General features: G+C 30.5%; 1 protein-coding gene across 1 annotated transcript; it reads left to right on the plus strand.

The window, feature by feature from the left end:
- The first annotated feature begins 7,155 nt into the window (after positions 1-7,155).
- On the plus strand, positions 7,156-10,826 carry LOC149032912 (fatty acyl-CoA reductase wat-like). Its single transcript, XM_089171525.1, is given in 9 exon segments — positions 7,156-7,465; positions 7,468-7,531; positions 8,018-8,111; positions 8,195-8,440; positions 8,583-8,728; positions 8,798-9,100; positions 9,230-9,493; positions 9,580-9,837; positions 9,926-10,826. Coding segments are annotated over 9 exon segments (1,584 nt in total). The 5' UTR covers positions 7,156-7,362; the 3' UTR covers positions 10,032-10,826.
- Positions 10,827-19,843: the final 9,017 nt, after the last annotated feature.

The raw sequence follows: 19,843 nt of genomic DNA on the forward strand, positions 1-19,843 counted from the left end.
GCAATGTTTTATCGTAAACTATTACCATTTTGACCACAGTTCACTCTTGAAGAAAACTAGCAATTTAGAAAGCGTACAGTAGTCCCAAATTTATAATATGTGGCCAAAAAATGACAATATAGTTTAATCAATCGGAAAATTAATATATGAATTTTTTTGAAATAGTTTACTACAAATCTAATATTAGTATTTTAACAAAAAGAATAGAAAACACAAAACTAAAGATAATACTTATGTCAATTTAAATGAAAGTAATGTTATTTGTGGCGAGATCGTTATTTTAAACGTGTCCTTTTTTATTGTAATTATCGATAGGATTGTTAAATCTGTGCTAGATAGGTAAACATGAACTACTATTCACGAGATAATTTTTTAGATAATAAAGACTATTATTTAGGTAAATTATAAGAAAATTACTTAGTTTCTTTCTTTTTCAGTTTGCAGTCTTTGACGTTGGATTGTCACTTAAAGATGGTATTAATCTCTTATTTTAATTGAAGATTTTTATGAAAAATTTTTCCATAGGGTCTAATATGTTATCCATAGATAAGAAAAACTGAGTGATTATTATAAGTGTCGAGAACAATATATATATAGATTTATTTCTATCAATTGCTATCGCATTCAGCATTCTATCTTAATTGATAAAATTTGGATATTGATCGTTTCTATTAGCTACCCCTATAACAAGATAGTATCGGTGCTCTTTGATATATATGGTAACAATATTATAATAAATAATTTCTACAATTATCTTACTCTTGATACTGTGCATTCGGCTGAATCTCTCAAAACTTATTTTTTTTAAGGTTACACTTCGAACACATATAATCTGCGTACAATATTCTTTTTTTAAATGTAAATAATAAATTGGATTTTTGCGAAAATTAAATGTCAATAAAGAATCTTTGACTGTGGATCAGGAAGTACAGAAACCATTTCGCGGTGAGATTTTAATCGGTATTGATCGTGGTATACGACATCGCTTATCTCAACATTCAACGACCATCGACTTCTTATTGGACATCGGAATAAGAATCTAAATTAAACAAATCATTAAAATATTAATTATTGTCGTGATCTTGATTTGTAAACAACTACCAATTTTAATAATCGTACTTTTGTACCAGTTGATCATTCACCGGATGCAGAATAAAACTCTGGCGCGATATTTCTAAATTTAATTGTAAACTTTGTAACAAAAATAATGCTTGGCGAATGTGACTGTACAAAATTATAATAGTTTACATGTTTAATTAATATTCTCTTTTTTTCTTCTGACACATCGTTGTTTTCGAAATAATGAAAAGAAACACTTCGTTCTTTTATTCAAATGACTTGTAAAAATACGTAAATGTATGTATATATGAAATAAACGTTTAAAGTGTATATGCATAGATAGTTTTAATAATTCTAGTTATCAAGTACTGTACTAATGTGTAAAAAAAAAATAAAAAAATAAAAATAAAAAATCTATTATTTAATATTTCAATATCAAAATACCTAACACATATAATTCTTTAGAAGTTTCACTTCAGTCGCGTTGAAATTCTAAGCGTTTTTCTATTTAACGATATTTTTTAATCTGAATAATTAGTCTTGACAATCTATTAAATTTGTGTTACTAATATTGAAAGTTTATTTTAAATGACTTCGTTTATTTTTTCTTCGTTATCGACTAATGCTATTTTTATTTACCGACTGAAACATCGATAATTTTCAAAACAAGATCCGGACGATATCATCCGCGATAAATTATATTTCATTAAATTATTTTTTGTTTATTATTTTAGGAGCTTTTCTAATAATTGATGGTATTAAACCTTTTAAAAAATAGAAAAAAATAGCTTCGACGTTCAAAAAGAAAATCAATTTTCTAATTTGAAATACGAGTTAGGACTAGGAATAGGAATGACTTTTTCATCATAGATGAATAACAAGATATGAATGGTTGTTTAAGAATATATTTGCAGCTACTTATAGTTTTTTTAACTTATTTAATAAAATTCTATACCAAATTACAAAGTCAAAGTTACGTATGTTTATTTTTATAAAGAGATGATGAAGAGGTGAGCGAGCATAGGGGTTTTCCCGGTAGTCCCGTTCAAAAATAAATAATAAACTATATATGGCGTGTTTTTGACCGAGACTACCGGGTGACCTTAAATAATGCTTTAGATAGAGGATTTTTTTCTTCTGCAAACCGGGTTTTCTTTCACGACTTTTTTCCTTCAGCTGTTCTAAAAGGTTACAATAATATTCAGATTTTATTGTTTTACCAGTTTGCAAGTAATCCACAAACAAAATTCCTTTCGCATCCTAAAAAACTGATGCTAACACCTTCTTGGCCGATTTTTGGACACGAACTTGTTTCGGAGCCGAAGAATCAGGTTCATACCACTCTTTAGCTTCTTGTTTTAATTCAGGATCATGGTGATAGATCCAAGTCTCATCGATAGTGATGAATCGACGCTCAAAATCCACTTTATCCTTTCGAAATCGCTCTAAATGTTGCTGAGAATGTCGCATTCGAATCTGTTTTTGTTTCATTGTTAGCAAATGCGTCATCCATTACGCACACAGCTTTTTGAAACCCAATACTTCAGTCAAAATATTGATTACACTACCCAATAAGATGCCTCAGGCTTCTACTAAATCTTTTTCAGTCACTCGACGATTCTCCAATACGATATCCTTTAATTTTTCTACGATTTCCGGTGTTGACAACCTTTCTAGTCCAGTCAAATTAGGTAATAATCCTGGAATTTGAGATACTGATCTATAAACTCGTATAAACTTGTATTTTGACATTCTAAAAGTTGTCTCAAGACCTACATATAGTAGGGTGTACGCTACTATTATAATCTAAGGTGAAAGGTCAAAAAAATCGATTTAATGCAAATTTTTTGCAAATATCTCGTTTCTGATGGGTTTTCGCTATCTGTATTTGGTAACAGTATTGTAGAGGATTAAATTCCCTACAACTTTTGTTTCAAAAAATTTTTTTGTACGGTAAATCGTTTTCGAGATAGATAGCGGAGAGCGCGCAGCTACAGCATCATTTAAGGTCAACCGGTAGTCCCGGTCAAAAACACGCAATATATAGTTTATTAATTATTTTTGAACAGGACTACCGGGAAAACCCCTGTGCTCGTTCACCTCTTCATCATCTCTTTATAAAAGAGAACATACGTAACTTTGACTTTGTAATTTGGTATAGAATTTTATTAAATAAGTTAAAAAAAACTATAAGTAGCTGCAAATATATTCTTAAACAACCATTCATATCTTTTTAATCATCTATGATGAAAAAGTCATTCCTATTCCTAGTCCTAACTCGTATTTCAAATTAGAAAATTGATTTTCTTTTTGAACATCGAAGCTATTTTTTTCTATTTATTAAAAGATTTGATACCATTAATTATTAGAAAAGCTCCCAAAGTGGTAAACAAAAAAAATTTAAGGAAATTTAATTTATCGCGGATGATAACGTTCGGATCTTATTTCAAAAATTACCGACGTTTCGGTTGGTAAATGAAAATAGCATTAATCAATAACGAAGAAAAACAAACGAAATGGCATTTTTTTATATTAGTAATTAATAACTATCAATTAGGGTTATATTACCTGTAGTACAGTAAGTACAGACGTATTTCTCTGATTTAATTAAGATTTAATTATTTATTTAATTCTAATTACGATTCTTGGCTTGTCCACTTGCACATCCATGAATTTATTTACCATTTTGAAATAAATATTACTTTTCATAAATTAAAAAAACATTAATACAATTGCTAATGATGCAGTATTGTTAACAATTGTCAATGAAAAATATGACGGTATAAACCTGACGTTATATCAGTTGAACCTAAACGTTAATCAGTAGAATTTTATCAGTAGAATACTATTCTATAACTATATCAGTAGAAACACTATAGGAGGGATGCGCCATGTAGATTGCTGGGGGACAGGAACTAGTGTTGTCACGTGATTGCGCGCGAAATATTCAAACATTGAAATAATTATGAAATAATGAATTGCATCAAATATAGAAAAAAAATGAATTATATTTAATGATATTTAAAAATTTATATTAAAATAAAATAGGTTACACAAAAAAATTATTATAAATTCAATAAGAAAAATTCAATTAAGTTTGATTTGATAAAAGGCAATAAGTCTGTAAACAAACGATAAGTTATAGGTTAGGTTTGTACATTTGTACTTGTAATAATTAAATAAGTAAATTAAACTTACACTCATAGAAAATTACATAAAAAAAAAAAAAAAAAAAAAAAACAATTAAACATAAATATCACAATAAAAACTATAAGTATTCCAAACCTTAACTAACCACAGCTGTTAATACATACTAAAGATAAACATGGCTGCGTGTTGATCGGAAGCTATCCCCCCAAATTTTCAGTCCAGCAATGTGTATAGCGCGTCCCTCCTAAAGGGTCGCTAGACATCAGCGAACATAACGACTCTTAGCGGCGTATTTCCGAGAATAATCTTTCCTTTTATTTCCATTCGTATTTGCTAGTTATTTTCCTTTGTCAATCGCCCTCCTGGTATCTGGTTCCGTGCTTTCAATATTAGTAACACATGTTGTAATAGATTGTCACAGACTAAAAGTATAATTATTATACTAAGAACTATGGACTAATACTGACAGATATGCAGACTGATACAGATTAAGAACTGATAGACTAAAGAACTGCTTTCTTACTTTCTTTCACATATTTATATCATAAATGAGTAACACCCTTTTGGAAAGGGGAAGAGATTTTGAATACTATCGATCAATAACAGAAGGATCCTCCCTCCCATAGTGAACCGATGGGTACATCTTTTGTTTTTAATAAAAATCGTAGTGAAATCATGCATAACGGAACTTCATTTTTTTTAAACAACGGAATATCGTCTCCTCCTATAGTCCGAGTGGAGTAACCTTTCACTAATGTCGATAGCGTATTGAAACAGGAAATAAAATAAGGAAGAAACTACATATTAATTTTATCGCCTAAACAATGTATATACACCTTAAATGTTTATTTCATATATACATACATTTACGTATTTTTACAAGTCATTTGAATAAAAGAACGAAGTGTTTCTTTTCATTATTTCGAAAACAACGATGTGTCAGAAGAAAAAAAGAGAATATTAATTAAACATGTAAACTATTATAATTTTGTACAGTCACATTCGCCAAGCATTTTTTTTGTTACAAAGTTTACAATTAAATTTAGCAATATCGCGCCAGAGTTTTATTCTGCATCCGGTGAATGATCAACTGGTACAAAAGCACGTTTATTAAAATTAGTAGTTGTATACAAATCAAGATCACGACAGTAATTAATATTTCAATGATTTGTTTAATTTAGATTCTTATTCCGATGTCCAATAAAAAGTCGATGGTCGTTGAATGTTGAGATAAGCGATGTCGTATACCACGATCAATACCGATTAAAATCTCACCGCGAAATGGTTTCTGTACTTCCTGATCCACAGTCAAAGATTCTTTATTGACATTTAATTTTCGCTAAAATTTAATTTATTATTTACATTTAAAAAAAGAATATTGTACGCAGATCATATGTGTTCGAAGTGTAACCTTAAAAAAAATAAGTTTCTAGAGAATCAGATGAATGCACAGAATCAAGAATAAGATGATTGGAGGATTTATTTATTATAATATTGTTACCATATATATCAAAGGGCTTCTGTACGATCTTGCTATGGGGGTAGCTAATAGAAACGATCAATATCCAAATTGTATCAATTAAGATAGAATGCTGAATGCGATAAAAATTGATAGAAATACGTCTATATATATAGTTCTCGACACTTATAATAATCACTCAGTTTTTCTTATCTGAGGATAACATATTAGATCCTATGGAAAAATTTTTTCTAAAAATCTTTAATTAAAATAAGAGATTAATACCATCTTTAAGTGACAATCTAACGTCAAAGACTGAAAACGGAAAAAAAGAAGCCAAGTAATTTTGTTGTAATTTACCTAAATAATATTCTTTATTATCAAAAACATTATCTCGTAAATAGAAGTTCATGATTACCTATCTAGCACAGACCTTACAATCCTATCGATAATTACAATAAAAAAGGACACGTTTAAAATAACGATCTCGACACAAATAACATTACTTTCATTTAAATTGACATAAGTATTATCTTTAGTGTTGTGTTTTCCATTCTTTCTGTTAAAGAGCTAATATTAGATTTGTAGTCAACTATTTCAAAAAAATTCATATACTAATTCTCCAAATAAATTAAACTATATTGTCATTTTTTGGAAACATGTTATAAAATTGGGACTACTGTACGCTGTCTAAATTGCTAGTTTTCTTCGAGAGTGTACCGTGGTCAAAATGGTAATAGATTACGATAAAACATTGCTATAAGACGGTGTAAAATTTAGAATAATTCAATTAGCATGTTATTGTAAAACAAACATTTTCACGGTGACTAGGATTTTTACTATTGTATTGTTTGCAAATTGATAATATTAAGCGTGTACATTGTACGCAAGTGGGATTATCTCTATATAAATGCAGAGACCGACTAACTAATATTACTCAATCATAATTTGGAGTTGAACTAAGTTACTTAGAAAAAGTTCTAAAGATATTTTTATGAAGAGGACATTTTCAATACTTTATTTATTATAATCTTTTTTAATAACTAACAAACATACTTAGTTCTTCATAAGATAAAAAGTTAATAAAAGTTTTTCTTTAATAGTTTAAAATCGAAAAACTTGTCGACATATTTTATTATATTCATTGTGATCAAAGTTGTTGAGATAAATAGGTAAGTTTTTTATTTTTTACTATTCTATACTTTTCGCAACTGTGAAATTCACAAAAGATCAAATTTTCTAAATAAGTGTAATACCTATAAATCAGGTAAAAGGACAAACGAACTAAATTTTCAAGTTTTTTTTTTTATTTTTCGAATAAAACTAAAAGATGGATAAAAAATTTTTGATGTTATATTAAATAGCATAAATATTCATTAGCATGTTTTTGTTTAAACGTTATTTCAATAAAATGTTAATTCTATGAAATAAATACTTTATTAGAATAAATATGCCTATTTTATTTGTTTGTTACTATAGGAAAATTATTTAAGAAGAAAAAAGACTGAGTTTTTCATGTATTTAAAAACGAACAACTTAGAACCATAATTAGAAATAAAAGGATCTATTTCAATCACTTATAAATAATTACTTATCTTCAAGATCTGTCTGTCATCGATAATTACTATAAAGTGAAATTTTTCTTACTTTATTTGTATGTAATATTTTGTTTTTATTATAAAAGAATTCAAAAAATGGCATCATTAAGCGGACAAACGTATCAAGAAGAAATATTATCAATGGTAGAAGAGCCAAATTATTATAATAAACGAGGTGAAGTTGCTACATTTTTTTCTGGAAAAAAATTTTTATAACTGGAGGCTTAGGATTTATAGGAAGGCTTATAGTAGAAAAACTTTTAAGGTAAAAAGTTTTCCTATATGTTCACGTTATCGATTAAATTAGTATATTCGTTATAAGATTCCCATCATAAATTTTAAATAAATTAGGATTGTAATTACAATCGGATAGTTATTGTTAGTAGTTTTATTCTCCTTGAGATCCATATGGTTTGAAACAAATAAGAAAAAATATTTTTTGAAATAAAGGCTATAGATTATTTAAACTTTTGTACCTAAGAAATGTAAGATTACTTGATAGGAAAATAAGCCTGGAGCTTTTGTCATAACAAAAAAAAAAATTATTTTCTTAGCAAAAAAAAAAATGCTAGAAAAAATATTAAATTCAAAATCTTTTTTAAAAGATAACGATGATTATTCTTTATATTTCTCTTCTTCTACTTCTCTCTTTACTTCTATATTTAAACATTGACACAATAATGTTTTGTTTTATAAGAAATAATTTACCGCTAAAAACTTGTACTATAAATGCAATTGCTGCGGTTTGCAGATGTTGTCCAGAAATAACAACGATTTATTTACTGGTTAGGGCAAAGAAACAAAAGGATCCGCAAACTCGATTTAAAGAGTATTTCAATGATGTTGTGAGTAAAGTTAAATATTTTGTATTTATTATAATCGGAATAAACGATGTCACAGGTATTACAATTTATATTTAAATCCTTAGATTTTTGATACATTGAAAAGTGAGCAAAAAGATGTTGAAAAGAAGATTATTTTGATTGAAGGAGACACGAGTCTATTAAATTTAGGACTGTCAGATAAGGACCGTGATCGCATTAAAGATACCGATGTAATTTTTCACAGTGCGGCATCAGTACGTTTTCTGGACAATATTCGTATTATAGTAAATACAAATATTAGAGGAACAAGGGATCTTCTCTTGCTTGCACAAGAGATGACAAGCTTAAAGGTATTTTTTTCCTAGTTAAATCATCCGTATAAAAATGCGTATGTTTAAGCACAATTCCCGACCAGATCAATTTATTTATATATAAAATTTAGTTATATTTAAAAATAAATTGTTTTAATTTTATAATAATTTTGTTCTTCAGGCCTTTGTTTATGTTTCAACGGCTTACTCGCACTGTGTATACAATAAAATCGAAGAAAAACTCTATGAGCCTCCTATGAAGACAGAAGATATAATTAGATTGACAGAGATTTTAACCGAAGACCAGTTAGATTTAATCACCCAAAAGTAATAAAACATGAAACCTATTGCATTTTTTTAAAGATAAGTCGATAAGTTTATTCGTTTGTTTTATAGGCTACTGGGTAAGTGGCCTAACAGTTACGCATTTTCAAAGGCAATCTGTGAAGATACAGTACGACAATATTCTAATGGAATTCCAACTTGCATTGTTCGGCCATCCGTTGTTGTATCAACAGAAAAGGAACCAATTGCTGGCTGGATAAACAATTTGAATGGAATTACAGGTGTTGCTTTTGGTAGCTTGAAAGGTATTTTACGAACATTGTATTGTAATAAAGACTTAACTATCGATATGATTCCTGCCGATTATGTTGTCAACAACATTATTGCTGCAGCATGGGATGTTGCACAAAAACGGTAATTTGTATCTCCTTTTTTAGTTTACTACTAAAATAAACATTTAGTAAGTCTCTTAAAATATCATTTACATTAAATAGGTTAGAACTTTTTTTGTATATCCATATCACAGAGTGTTAATCTTTCCAGCAGAGATAACAAATACTTACCTGTTGACGATGAGATTCCAGTCTATAATTCTGTTTCCTCCGTTCAAAGACCAATTACTTATGATACTATAATGAATAATTTAATTTTTGAGGGACTTCAAGTCCCGTCGAAAAAAGTGCTTTTGTACGGCTCATTATGGCTGATCAAAAACTATTATTTCTATATCTTTTTGACAATTTTTTTTCACTGGATACCAGCAATAATAGTGGACTCTTTTTTATATCTCAGTGGAAGAAAGCCAATGTAATTTATAATAATATTTTGATTAACAAGCTATTTAATATCCGTCGATGAAATAGAGCATAAATAAATTAATGGCTTTTTTTCAGACTGCTTAATGTCTACAGAAAAATAGAGAAGTTTAAACATGTAATAAGTTTCTTCACAATGAATGAATGGGAATTTACAAACGATAATGTCTTGAAGTTATGGGACAAATTATCTATTGTTGATAAAAGTAACTTCTTCTTTAATGTTGCTGATATTGATTGGAAGTGTTTTTCTATTACTTACATCAGGGGATTGCGAGTATTTATGGGTAAAGACCCGATGGATACGGTTGATGAATCGAGACCTTATTTTAAAAGGTAAATGTTTTATTATCTTTTTTTTATAACAAATATTATCTTTATCCTATGTAAAATTAATTACCCTTTTATTGTTTATCGTTTCCAGGTTAAAAATAGCTCATTATACGTTGAAGTGGTTTAGTTATTTTTTAATTCTTTGGATTTTATATTCTTTATTATATTTTATTTTTACTTACATGTTTTATTTTTGACAATCTGTGAATAACGACAACAAAGTAATCTGTTCATAATTATTAGCAGATAGAATAGGATAATTGTTTTTTTAGAATATAAGTAATTTTCCCTATAAGTTTGGAATATTTTTGCTATTAGATTCATTGACTTTATTTTTTGAAGAGAAGATGTTTACACATTAAAACTATTAGCAATTTTATAGAAGTTGGGATCTTTTTTTATAGTTTAAATAATATCTGGTGATGATAAGTGATATGAAAATATTTTTAATGTGTTTATATGTGATAATATGCTTATATATTTAACAGAAAATCTTTACATGTACAGTTGATTAAATATAGTATAAATACACCATTTATTTTGAAAGTGGGTTAAGTACATTTAAAAAAAAAGAGATATCACATAATTTATGCTTATTTTAATGTAAACTTTTTATGTGGATAACTAGGTAATATTTAATTTCCTAAAAAGTGTCTACCCAGTGACCACAAGACCTTCATATGATGTCATACGTACGTCATAAAGTCATCTTCAAATTTTTGAAGTGAAAAGTGACTTTATTTATGACCTCAATATTAAGTCATATGTTCTGACATAAAAATAACGTAATAATTCCATCATATTCTTACAGCACAAAACGAAAGGTTGAATTTTTTTTTAAACTTTGTATTTTCAGACTAAGTTAGGTATATAATGTTGTAAAATTGTTTAAATGCATTATTTTAATTTATAAAAAAAATAAATTAAAAATTTTTTTTCAATTAAATAAAAAAAATAGGAAACTAACTCAGCTTACTCTGGGACTGGCGGGGATAATCGCAGATTTAGACAAAGTTTCTTTCTAGAAAAGAAAAATAAAATGAAAAATGGCGAACTTCGAGAAAATACCGGTTTTTCTCAAAAAATACGAAAATTCTATGGATTTTATAATTTTGAAATTTTTTTGTATTTTTTTCTGAAAAGTACATTTAAAAACAAATATTAAAAAAAAACGTTCCCATAGGTTGAATTTTAAAAACGTTATAGCTATTTCAAAGAAAAGAGCAATTTTTTTCAAAAATTAAAAGTTTTTTTTTGGTTTGGTAAAAAAATTTGAAATAATTCTGAAAATTGTTTTTCATAGGGTACCATAGGATAAAATACTTTTAACAAAATCGAAAGGGGTCAGGGTCAAAAGTGACCGATTTAACGTGGAATGCCCCATATATATGTAAGTTTGGTCTAGTCCAAACTATAGCGCGGCACGTCAGAGGTCGTCCCTGCTTGACACTCATACCAAGCGAGGTACGCGGCCGTTCGCACTCGTCAGTCGTAACTGCGTGATAACAGCAGAAACCACGTAGAGATACGTGGGCGATTCATAGCGTCTGTCGCTAAGCAATATAATTAAATTCAATTTATAGTAATAGTAAATTTAATACTTAGGTAATAATTATATATTTATAATTATAATAAAGTCAAGCTGTACTTGTTGTTCATTCAGGTAAACTTGCGTACAATCTTGTATTATAATTATTCTAATCGCTCTTTGAATATGTATATAGTGTAAATATATTTCAGTTATTACTAGCATCAACCGCAGTACAATTTATTGGTGACGTAGTTTCCAAAATTCGTAAGACAAGGGAATTGTCTTATAAATCAACAACACAAAATAACTGTCGTTCGAGCAAGATTCTGCTTTGTCTCTGAGGCATTGGACGCTAAAACCACCATTTTGAAAGTCCACACTATTCAATTAGAAGAAAAAGACACGACTTATGAATTTCCGGAACACTTTTCAACAAAGGAGAATCATCAAAATCTTTTTGAAACTAAGATTGTAAAAAATATAGTCAAGAATATAAAAACACGTGGAAAATTCCGGAAGGTCTGGATTTCTCTAGTTGATAAACTTAAGGGACAATACTTGGATAAAGAAAATTTGAATGGACACAAGAATGTGAAAACAGCTTTAAAAAATAAAAAACTATCTCAGTTCTGAGCCGATAGTGGCAATTTTTGACCAAAAACTTCCCATATACATTTTCACGGATGCATCTAAAAAAGGAGTAGCGGCAGTTTTAAAACAACCTCAAAAAGATAACACTATGAAACAAGTTTATTTCTTCTCAAAAAAATTAACAAAATCACAAGAAAATAAACGCGCTATTTTCTTGGAAGTCCTGGCAATAAAAGAGTGTATTTTATATTGGCAATATAAACTAATAGGAAATAAATTCACGATATTTACAGACCACAAACCGCTGAAAAATTTTAATGTGAAAAAGAGCAAAGATCCTGAATTATTGGCTTTATTAAAGTACATTTCTAATTTTGATTTTGAAATCAAGTATAACTCAGGCAAAAATAATTCAGAAGCAGATAGCTTTTCTCGAAACCCAGTACTAGATGAAAGCATAAGCAGTGAAACAGCTATAAAAATAGTAAATTTTTTATCAATGGAAGAATTAAGAAACGACCAAAAGCAATTAAATATAAAAAAAGAGGACAAAATAGTAAAAATAAATAACATTTGTTATAAAATTCTAAATAACAAAGAAAAAAATATGGGTTTCGGAAAGTTTAGGTATTCGGTTGATAAAAAAGATTCACAATGAATTCATATTGAAGTAAAGCAGTTAACTCTGACTTTAACTCCAAAATACTATTTTAGAAACATGCATAAACATATAAAACTTATTTGCCGAGCATGCGATACTTGTATAAGAAATAAATCGAGGTTCGGAAATTTTATTCAACCCCTTTCACAATTAGGCCCGGCGTCGGAGCCCTTTTAAATAATATCCTTGGATACAATAGGAGGGTTCAGCGGAAACAAGTCACCAAAAAAATATTTGCATTTAGTCGTAGACCATTTCACGAAGTACGCTTTTGTAGTGACCTCAAAAACGCAGACAGCGAAAGTTTTAAAAAACTTAATAAAAAAAGTTTAAAAAAAGGGGAAAATAAAATTACTTCTAACTGATCAATATGCTGGAATAAACTCAAAAGAATTTAAAAGATTTCTAAAAGCAGAAAACATAACAAACATTTTCACCGCGGTAGATTGCCCTTTTTCAAACAGGCAAAATGAACGGACAGATCAAACATTAGTAAATTCGATTAGATGTAAAATTTTTGAAAATAAAGACAGGCCGTGGTCAGTCATAGCGGAAAAGTGTGTAGAAAACTACAATAGTACGATACACAGCACAACAAAATTTACTCCGAATTATCTGCTAAACGGAATTGATAAATCTTTTTTCCCTTCAGAACTAAACAAAAACAATTTGGAAAATCTGGATAAAAACAGAAAGATAGCATTTTTAAATGCACAAAAAATTCATAAACAAAATAAAGTTTATTGTGATAAACATAAGCGTAAAATAACATACGAAGTTGGTGATCTCGTTTATATTCAGAACGGAAATCGCTTAAATAAGAAAAAACTGGATCCGGTCAGAGTGGGTCCGTTTAAAATAAAACATAAAATTTCGGATTTATTGTATGTTATTGACTCGGGATTTAAAACACCAGAGTCAAACTTGTATCATGCGAGTAAAATGATTCCCTATTTCCAAACTCCTGACTCCTGTCACGTGTGTCAAAGGGGGGGGATGTAAGATTGGGCTAGTCCAAACTATAGCGCGACACATCAGAGGTCGTTCCTGCTCGACATTCATACCAAGCGAGATACGCGGCCGTTCGCACTCGTCAGTCGTAACTGCGTGATAACAGCAGTAACCACGTTGAGATACGTGGGAGACTCATGGTGTCTGTCGCCAAGCAATATTATCAATTTCAATTTATAGTAATTGTAAATCTAATAATTAGTTAATAATTATGTATTAATAATTATAATCAAGTAAAGCTTTACTTGTTGTTGATTCAGGTAACCCTGCGAACAATCTTGTATTATAATTATTCTAATCGCTTTTTGAATATGTATGTAGTGTAAATATATTTCAGTTATTATTAGCATCAACCGCAGTACAATTTATTAGTGACGTAGTTTCCAAAATTCGTAAGACAAGGGAATTGTCTTATATATATATATATATATATATATATAATATATATAAAAGGGCTGTCGCATTTTCAGCTCCGCGTTATGTGGAAACCGTCTTCTGAAAATACCGTGTTATAGGAGGGCTGTCGCATTTTCAGCTCCGCGTTATATGGAAAAATATACATATATATATATATATATATATATTTTTTTTTTAAGTATTTTTTTTTTGTAGGTTTTTCATTTTTTTATGAACAGAGATAATAAATATAAAACAGAAATTTAAAAATTGTTTTCAAATGAACTCCATTCAAGTTTAGGTTATAAAATGCCGCGCACTTGTAAGAATTCTACAGACTGTTTTGCTACATTTGTGATGAGTTTACTCTAAAAACACAGCGAAATGCGATAACAGATGTTCGCGCGCACTATATGTTATGCTGACAATATGTGCGTCTTGAAGTCTCGCAGTTGAGATTTCCTTATGTTGAATAGCAATGCCATAACGACCAGTTTCGTTATGTTTAACATCGTCTCTTCAAGACGTTGAACTTGTATTGATCCGTTATCTTGAAGTCTTGCAGTTGAGATTTCTTTATGTATATTTGCAATGCTATACCGGCCAATTTCGTTACATTTAACATTGCCTCTTCAAGACGTTGAATATGTGTGATTTTTTGATTTTCAAAAATTTTGTTATGTTAAATTACAATAGTGTAAAGTGATAAGAATTCTAATTGTAAATGATTGAATGGTCGACTAGGAAGTAAATCTGAAATGTATAGTACTGTGTAGAAACGCAATGTTTTTACATAATTGTTGTATCGCGATTGTATTGTAACGGTTACTAAATGATTTGTGATTGTGGTAATATTATTTAAACCACCAATAGTTATATCGTATTTCTTTATTGTTAAAATTAATTTCTTTTCTACGTGTGCTGTGATAAGATTTAAATTAAAGTATTTGTTCTATAAAATACGACATTGAATTAATCTTTGATTTGTATCTAATATGTGTAACCGCGCGATGATGATAAGTTCGTGTATTTGTGTTAGTTATCAAAATACTTCCAGTAGATGATGATATTATATGTGTGACGATCATTTTTGTTTGAGAGGAGGAGATTCATGTGCCGTCGGCAAGTATAATAATGAGTTGTGTTGTTTTTTGCATGTTTTATACAACTGCCACCTTTGCATTGCCTTGTTTTATGTCCCGGTTGTAGACAATTGAGACAAATATGTGTGTTGAATACTGGTGCCTTGATCAGTACTATGGTATTTACTCCATCGTAAGAAGGAATTAGAGGGATGTGGGTTGTGAATCAATTGTTGTTGTTTAACGTTTTATTAAATTGGGGGGCGCTTTTGCGCCCCTGGTTGTATGAGTTGTTTATTATTATTGCAAATAAAACTCTAATGCATATATACTGCTTCTGGAACTGCTGGAACTGATGATGCTAGTATAACGCTGTCGCGTATATACCGCTACTGGATCTGATGAAGGCGAATATACGCTGGCCCGTATACTGACTAGCGCCCCCTGGATGAATGTGTGTAGGACATCTCCACGTCGCTCCGTTTTCTACCAGTGGAATCATAGTGATTAAATAAATACATAATAATAAGAGTGTGATCAGTGTGAAGTGTAAAATATTCTCTACAATATAAATAAAAAAGTTATATTGGTTTTCGTAAATTAAGAAAAATATCAGCGAAAACATCTATCGCATCCTACTAACAACGATTTCGGCCATCTTGCTTTAGGTATCTTGTTCCCGATATGAACGAACCTTCTGATATATAATAACTGATATATACGAACCTTCGTGACGCACCAATCGCTGGGGCGTCTTGAGCCATCGGTCATGAGTAAGCAAATCAATGCTATGGATTTTCCAGTTCTAATGAATAAATCCGTTGAAAACATGGACATCTGTGAAAACCATACTCCGTGCAAGGAGAAAGCAAAAAAGAGAAAAGACAGAAGCGACGAAGAGCCTTTAATTGAAGAGGTATTAAGCAAGAAACCAATGAAGAAAATATCTAGTCTAGTACCAGCACAAAATGAGCTAGATAAAGAATTTAAGTCATTTAAGAAATTCGAGAGAAATATAAAAAATATGACAATCGATAATATAGAAGAAGAAGATTTTGATGAAATTAAAAAAAATTTTATCCATGTACAATACAATAACTCTCCTTAAAGAGAAGAATAACAAGTTAAAATTGAGACAGCCAGAAGAAGGCTTGTTGGACGACAAGCTACAAAAGCTAGAGAAGGCGATCTATGATGCAACAAGTAGCATTAAATTGATCAAGAACTAGTCAACAGATGCAACAAAAAAAGTTGAGTTATGCAGACAGATTAAAGATCCCTGATGTTTCTAAGGAATCTAGCGTCTATACAAACACCGAAAAACATGTTGTTGCCATATATCCCAGCCTCGATAACAAAATAAAGTCCAGCGACGAGACAAAACTGGTTTTCATGAGCAGTGTGGCCCTATCAAAAGAAAAACTAAAAATACGCAATGTCAAAAAAATATCAAATAACAGTTTTCTAGTTGAGACAAAAACAAAAGACAAAATGGAACGTGTACTCAAGTTACAAAAATTGCAAGAAATAGGTCTATGGACTGGAGTTCCAGCTAAGAAAAACTAAAAAAAGCTCATTGTTTTCAATGTTCAAAAAAAGATGACTGATAAGGAATTTTTAGAAGCACTTAGACAGCAAAATATGGATGAAATTCCAAAAACTAAATTTGCCGAAAAGGTAATAATATCCAATAGGTTCAATGGCAAAAATCCAGATTCTGTAAATATAATTATAGAAGTTACACCCAACGTAAGGAATATACTATAGAAAAATGATATGGTATATATTGGCTGGACTTCACACTGGATTCGAGATTATGTAGTTATAAGTAGATGCTACAAATGCCAATCTTTCGGACACGTGTTAAAGCACTGAAGATCAAAAAGTGAAACATGTGGTCATTGCGGAAGTGACGGTCACAATTTTAAGGATTGCAAAGCAAAAAACAAGAGTCCAGTATGCATCAACTGCAAGAGAGCAGAAATAGTTTGTAACCACTCCTCACGTTCACTGGAGTTTCCAGCCTACAAAATGGCAATGGCAAATTATATCTCAAAAATAGACTATGGCAAGTAATAATACCACCAATTGCTGTCATAGAAGTATATTGAATTTAGGGCAAATAAATGCTCAAAATTCCAAGTCTGTATCAGATGAATTTAGGCAATTAACACATGAACACAAAATAGACATATTAACTCTCCAAGAACCCTATACGCATCAAAATAGAATTGTAGGAATGAGAATATTCACTAAAGTGATAACTGATTCTAAAAAATTCTCAAATGTAATAACAACTGGTAAAATTAAAGCAGTAATAGTTACTTTTAACGATAAAATTGAGGTACTTAAAATCGAGCAACTAAGTAATACCCATATAGTTTGTGCCGAGGTAAGATTCGATAAAACAAAATTATACCTAATTAGTGCGTATTTTCTACATTGTGAAAGAATAGAAACGTACATACTTCATTTGGAAAAGATCCTGACGGTGCTGAATAATAAGAACATAATATTCTGTATAGACTCGAATGTAAAGTCGACAATCTGGTTTAGTAAACATACAGATGAAAAAGGTGAGGCCCTTTAAGAATTATTATCTCAGCTTCAACTACACATAGTTAACACCCAATCTCAAACCTTCACCTTTGATAATATACGGGAAAAGGAGAATATCGACCTTACAATAGCTTGCGACAACTGCATCAATGTTATATCAGAGTAGAAGGTACATAATAGTGAAACTACAAGTGACCATAACCTTATTACCTTCAAAATAATGTCAGCAACAGATGGAGTCATCAAATCAATAGGTGAGAGATTTAACACCGCTAGAGCAGATTGGAGGAAGTACAAGAGCAAACTAAAAGACCTTTTAGATATTAATACGAATATCAACACGAATGAAGAGAGCAGTACAAATGCGACAGAAACTGCTAAAGATATCGAGCAAGCTGTATTGCAAGCTGCTTATGCTTCTATTCCAAAAAAGAAACGATTTTCTAAGTTTGCTCCATGGTGGAACGGGGAATTAACTAAACTTCGAAGGGAAGCCAGAACAGTTAGGCGCAAATATAATACAACAATAGATGCAAGACTAAGAGCGAAACAAAAGACAGAATACAACAAAATACGGAACAGATATATAAACAGTATTCGCAAAGCAAAAAAAGACAGCTGGGAAAAGTTTGTCACTGATACAGGAAACAAAGAACCGTGGAGTATTGTGTATAAAATCCAGACCAACAAAATCAAGGTTGAGAATATTGTAATAACTCTCAAACAAAATTGCGGACGAACGATAAACTTCGATGACACGATGAGTGCACTACATAACGGAATGATACCCGATGATAATGTTGATAATGAAACAGAATGGCATCTCAATACTAAGAGTGACATATTAGTAGAACCTAATACAAAAGACGCTCAACCGTTTAATGAATCCGAAATATACAACGCTATCAGAAAGCTAGGTAATAAAAAGGCTCCTGGACATGACCTTATTGAAACAGAAATGATCAAAAAGACTCTGCTTATTCTACAGAAGCAACTAAAAGATCTCCTTAACAAATGCCTAAATCAGGGGATCTTTCCTGATCAATGGAAAGTAGCTGAAATTAGGATTTTGAGGAAAAGTAAAGACAAGCTAGCAACGGAGTTAAAGTCTTATAGACCTATTTCTCTGTTGCCAATACTAGGAAAAACGTTAGAAAAACTAATTTCTACAAGACTTCAGGCTATAACGCACACCCATCTTCTAGCTTCGAATAGGCAATACGGCTTTAAGCCAGGAAGATAATCCGAAGATGCAATAGTCAGATTAAGGGAGATAGTTAACCAAACAGACGATAAATATGCAATAGGTCTTTTGTTTGATATTTCTGGGGCTTTCGACGGGGTCTGGTGGCCCAGCGTCCTTAGTAATCTGAAGCGCAGGGATTGTAACAAAAAGATATATAAACTGATTGCAAGCTATCTCTCCAGTAGAGTCGCAAGAATATCAACTAATACTTGCCAGATATCAAAAGATGTAACAAAAGGATGCCCTCAGGGCTCGGTTTTGGGACCACTTATGTGGAACCTTATCCTTGATGAGGCTCTGGACGACGTCTCTAATACAGGAAGTGAGGCTATTGCATATGCTTATGACATTGCAATAGTTGTTACAGGAAATAGTAGGAAAGAGCTGGAACTAAAATCAAAGGAGGTAGCGACAATCTTAAATAATTGGTGCCTACAGCAAAAACTGGATCTCTTAATGACAAAATCTCACATGCTCTTACTCAAGGGTTTCTTAGATATTAGAAGACCACCAACAGTAAAAATAAGAACCAGGTCGGTAAAAATGTCTCAGAGACACGATACTTAGGTGTCACATTTGTAACAAGAATAAGTATAACCCCACATGTCAATTATGTCTGCAATAGGAGTAAGGTTATCTTTATGATATCATATATATATGATATCAGGACACGGAAACTTTAAACAAAAACTTAAAAATTTCAATCTTACAGATATAGATACTTGTATTTGTGGATAAGTTGACTCAGTACACCATACCATATTTGGATGTAAACTCCAAAGCGAGGGAAGGGCTAGACTAGAACGGGCTGTCAGAGAATTATACCATACATGGCCATGTGACTATAAGTACTTAGTCACTGAACAGATTTTTGATATCTTTAGCAATTACTCTATAACAGTGCTGAAAAACAAGGAATCAAATTAACAATG

This window comes from Polistes dominula, unplaced genomic scaffold (genome assembly GCF_049000335.1).
Source record: "Polistes dominula isolate Pdom_NZ unplaced genomic scaffold, Pdom_raw_medaka contig_26, whole genome shotgun sequence".
Classification (NCBI taxonomy): Eukaryota; Metazoa; Arthropoda; class Insecta; order Hymenoptera; family Vespidae; genus Polistes; species Polistes dominula.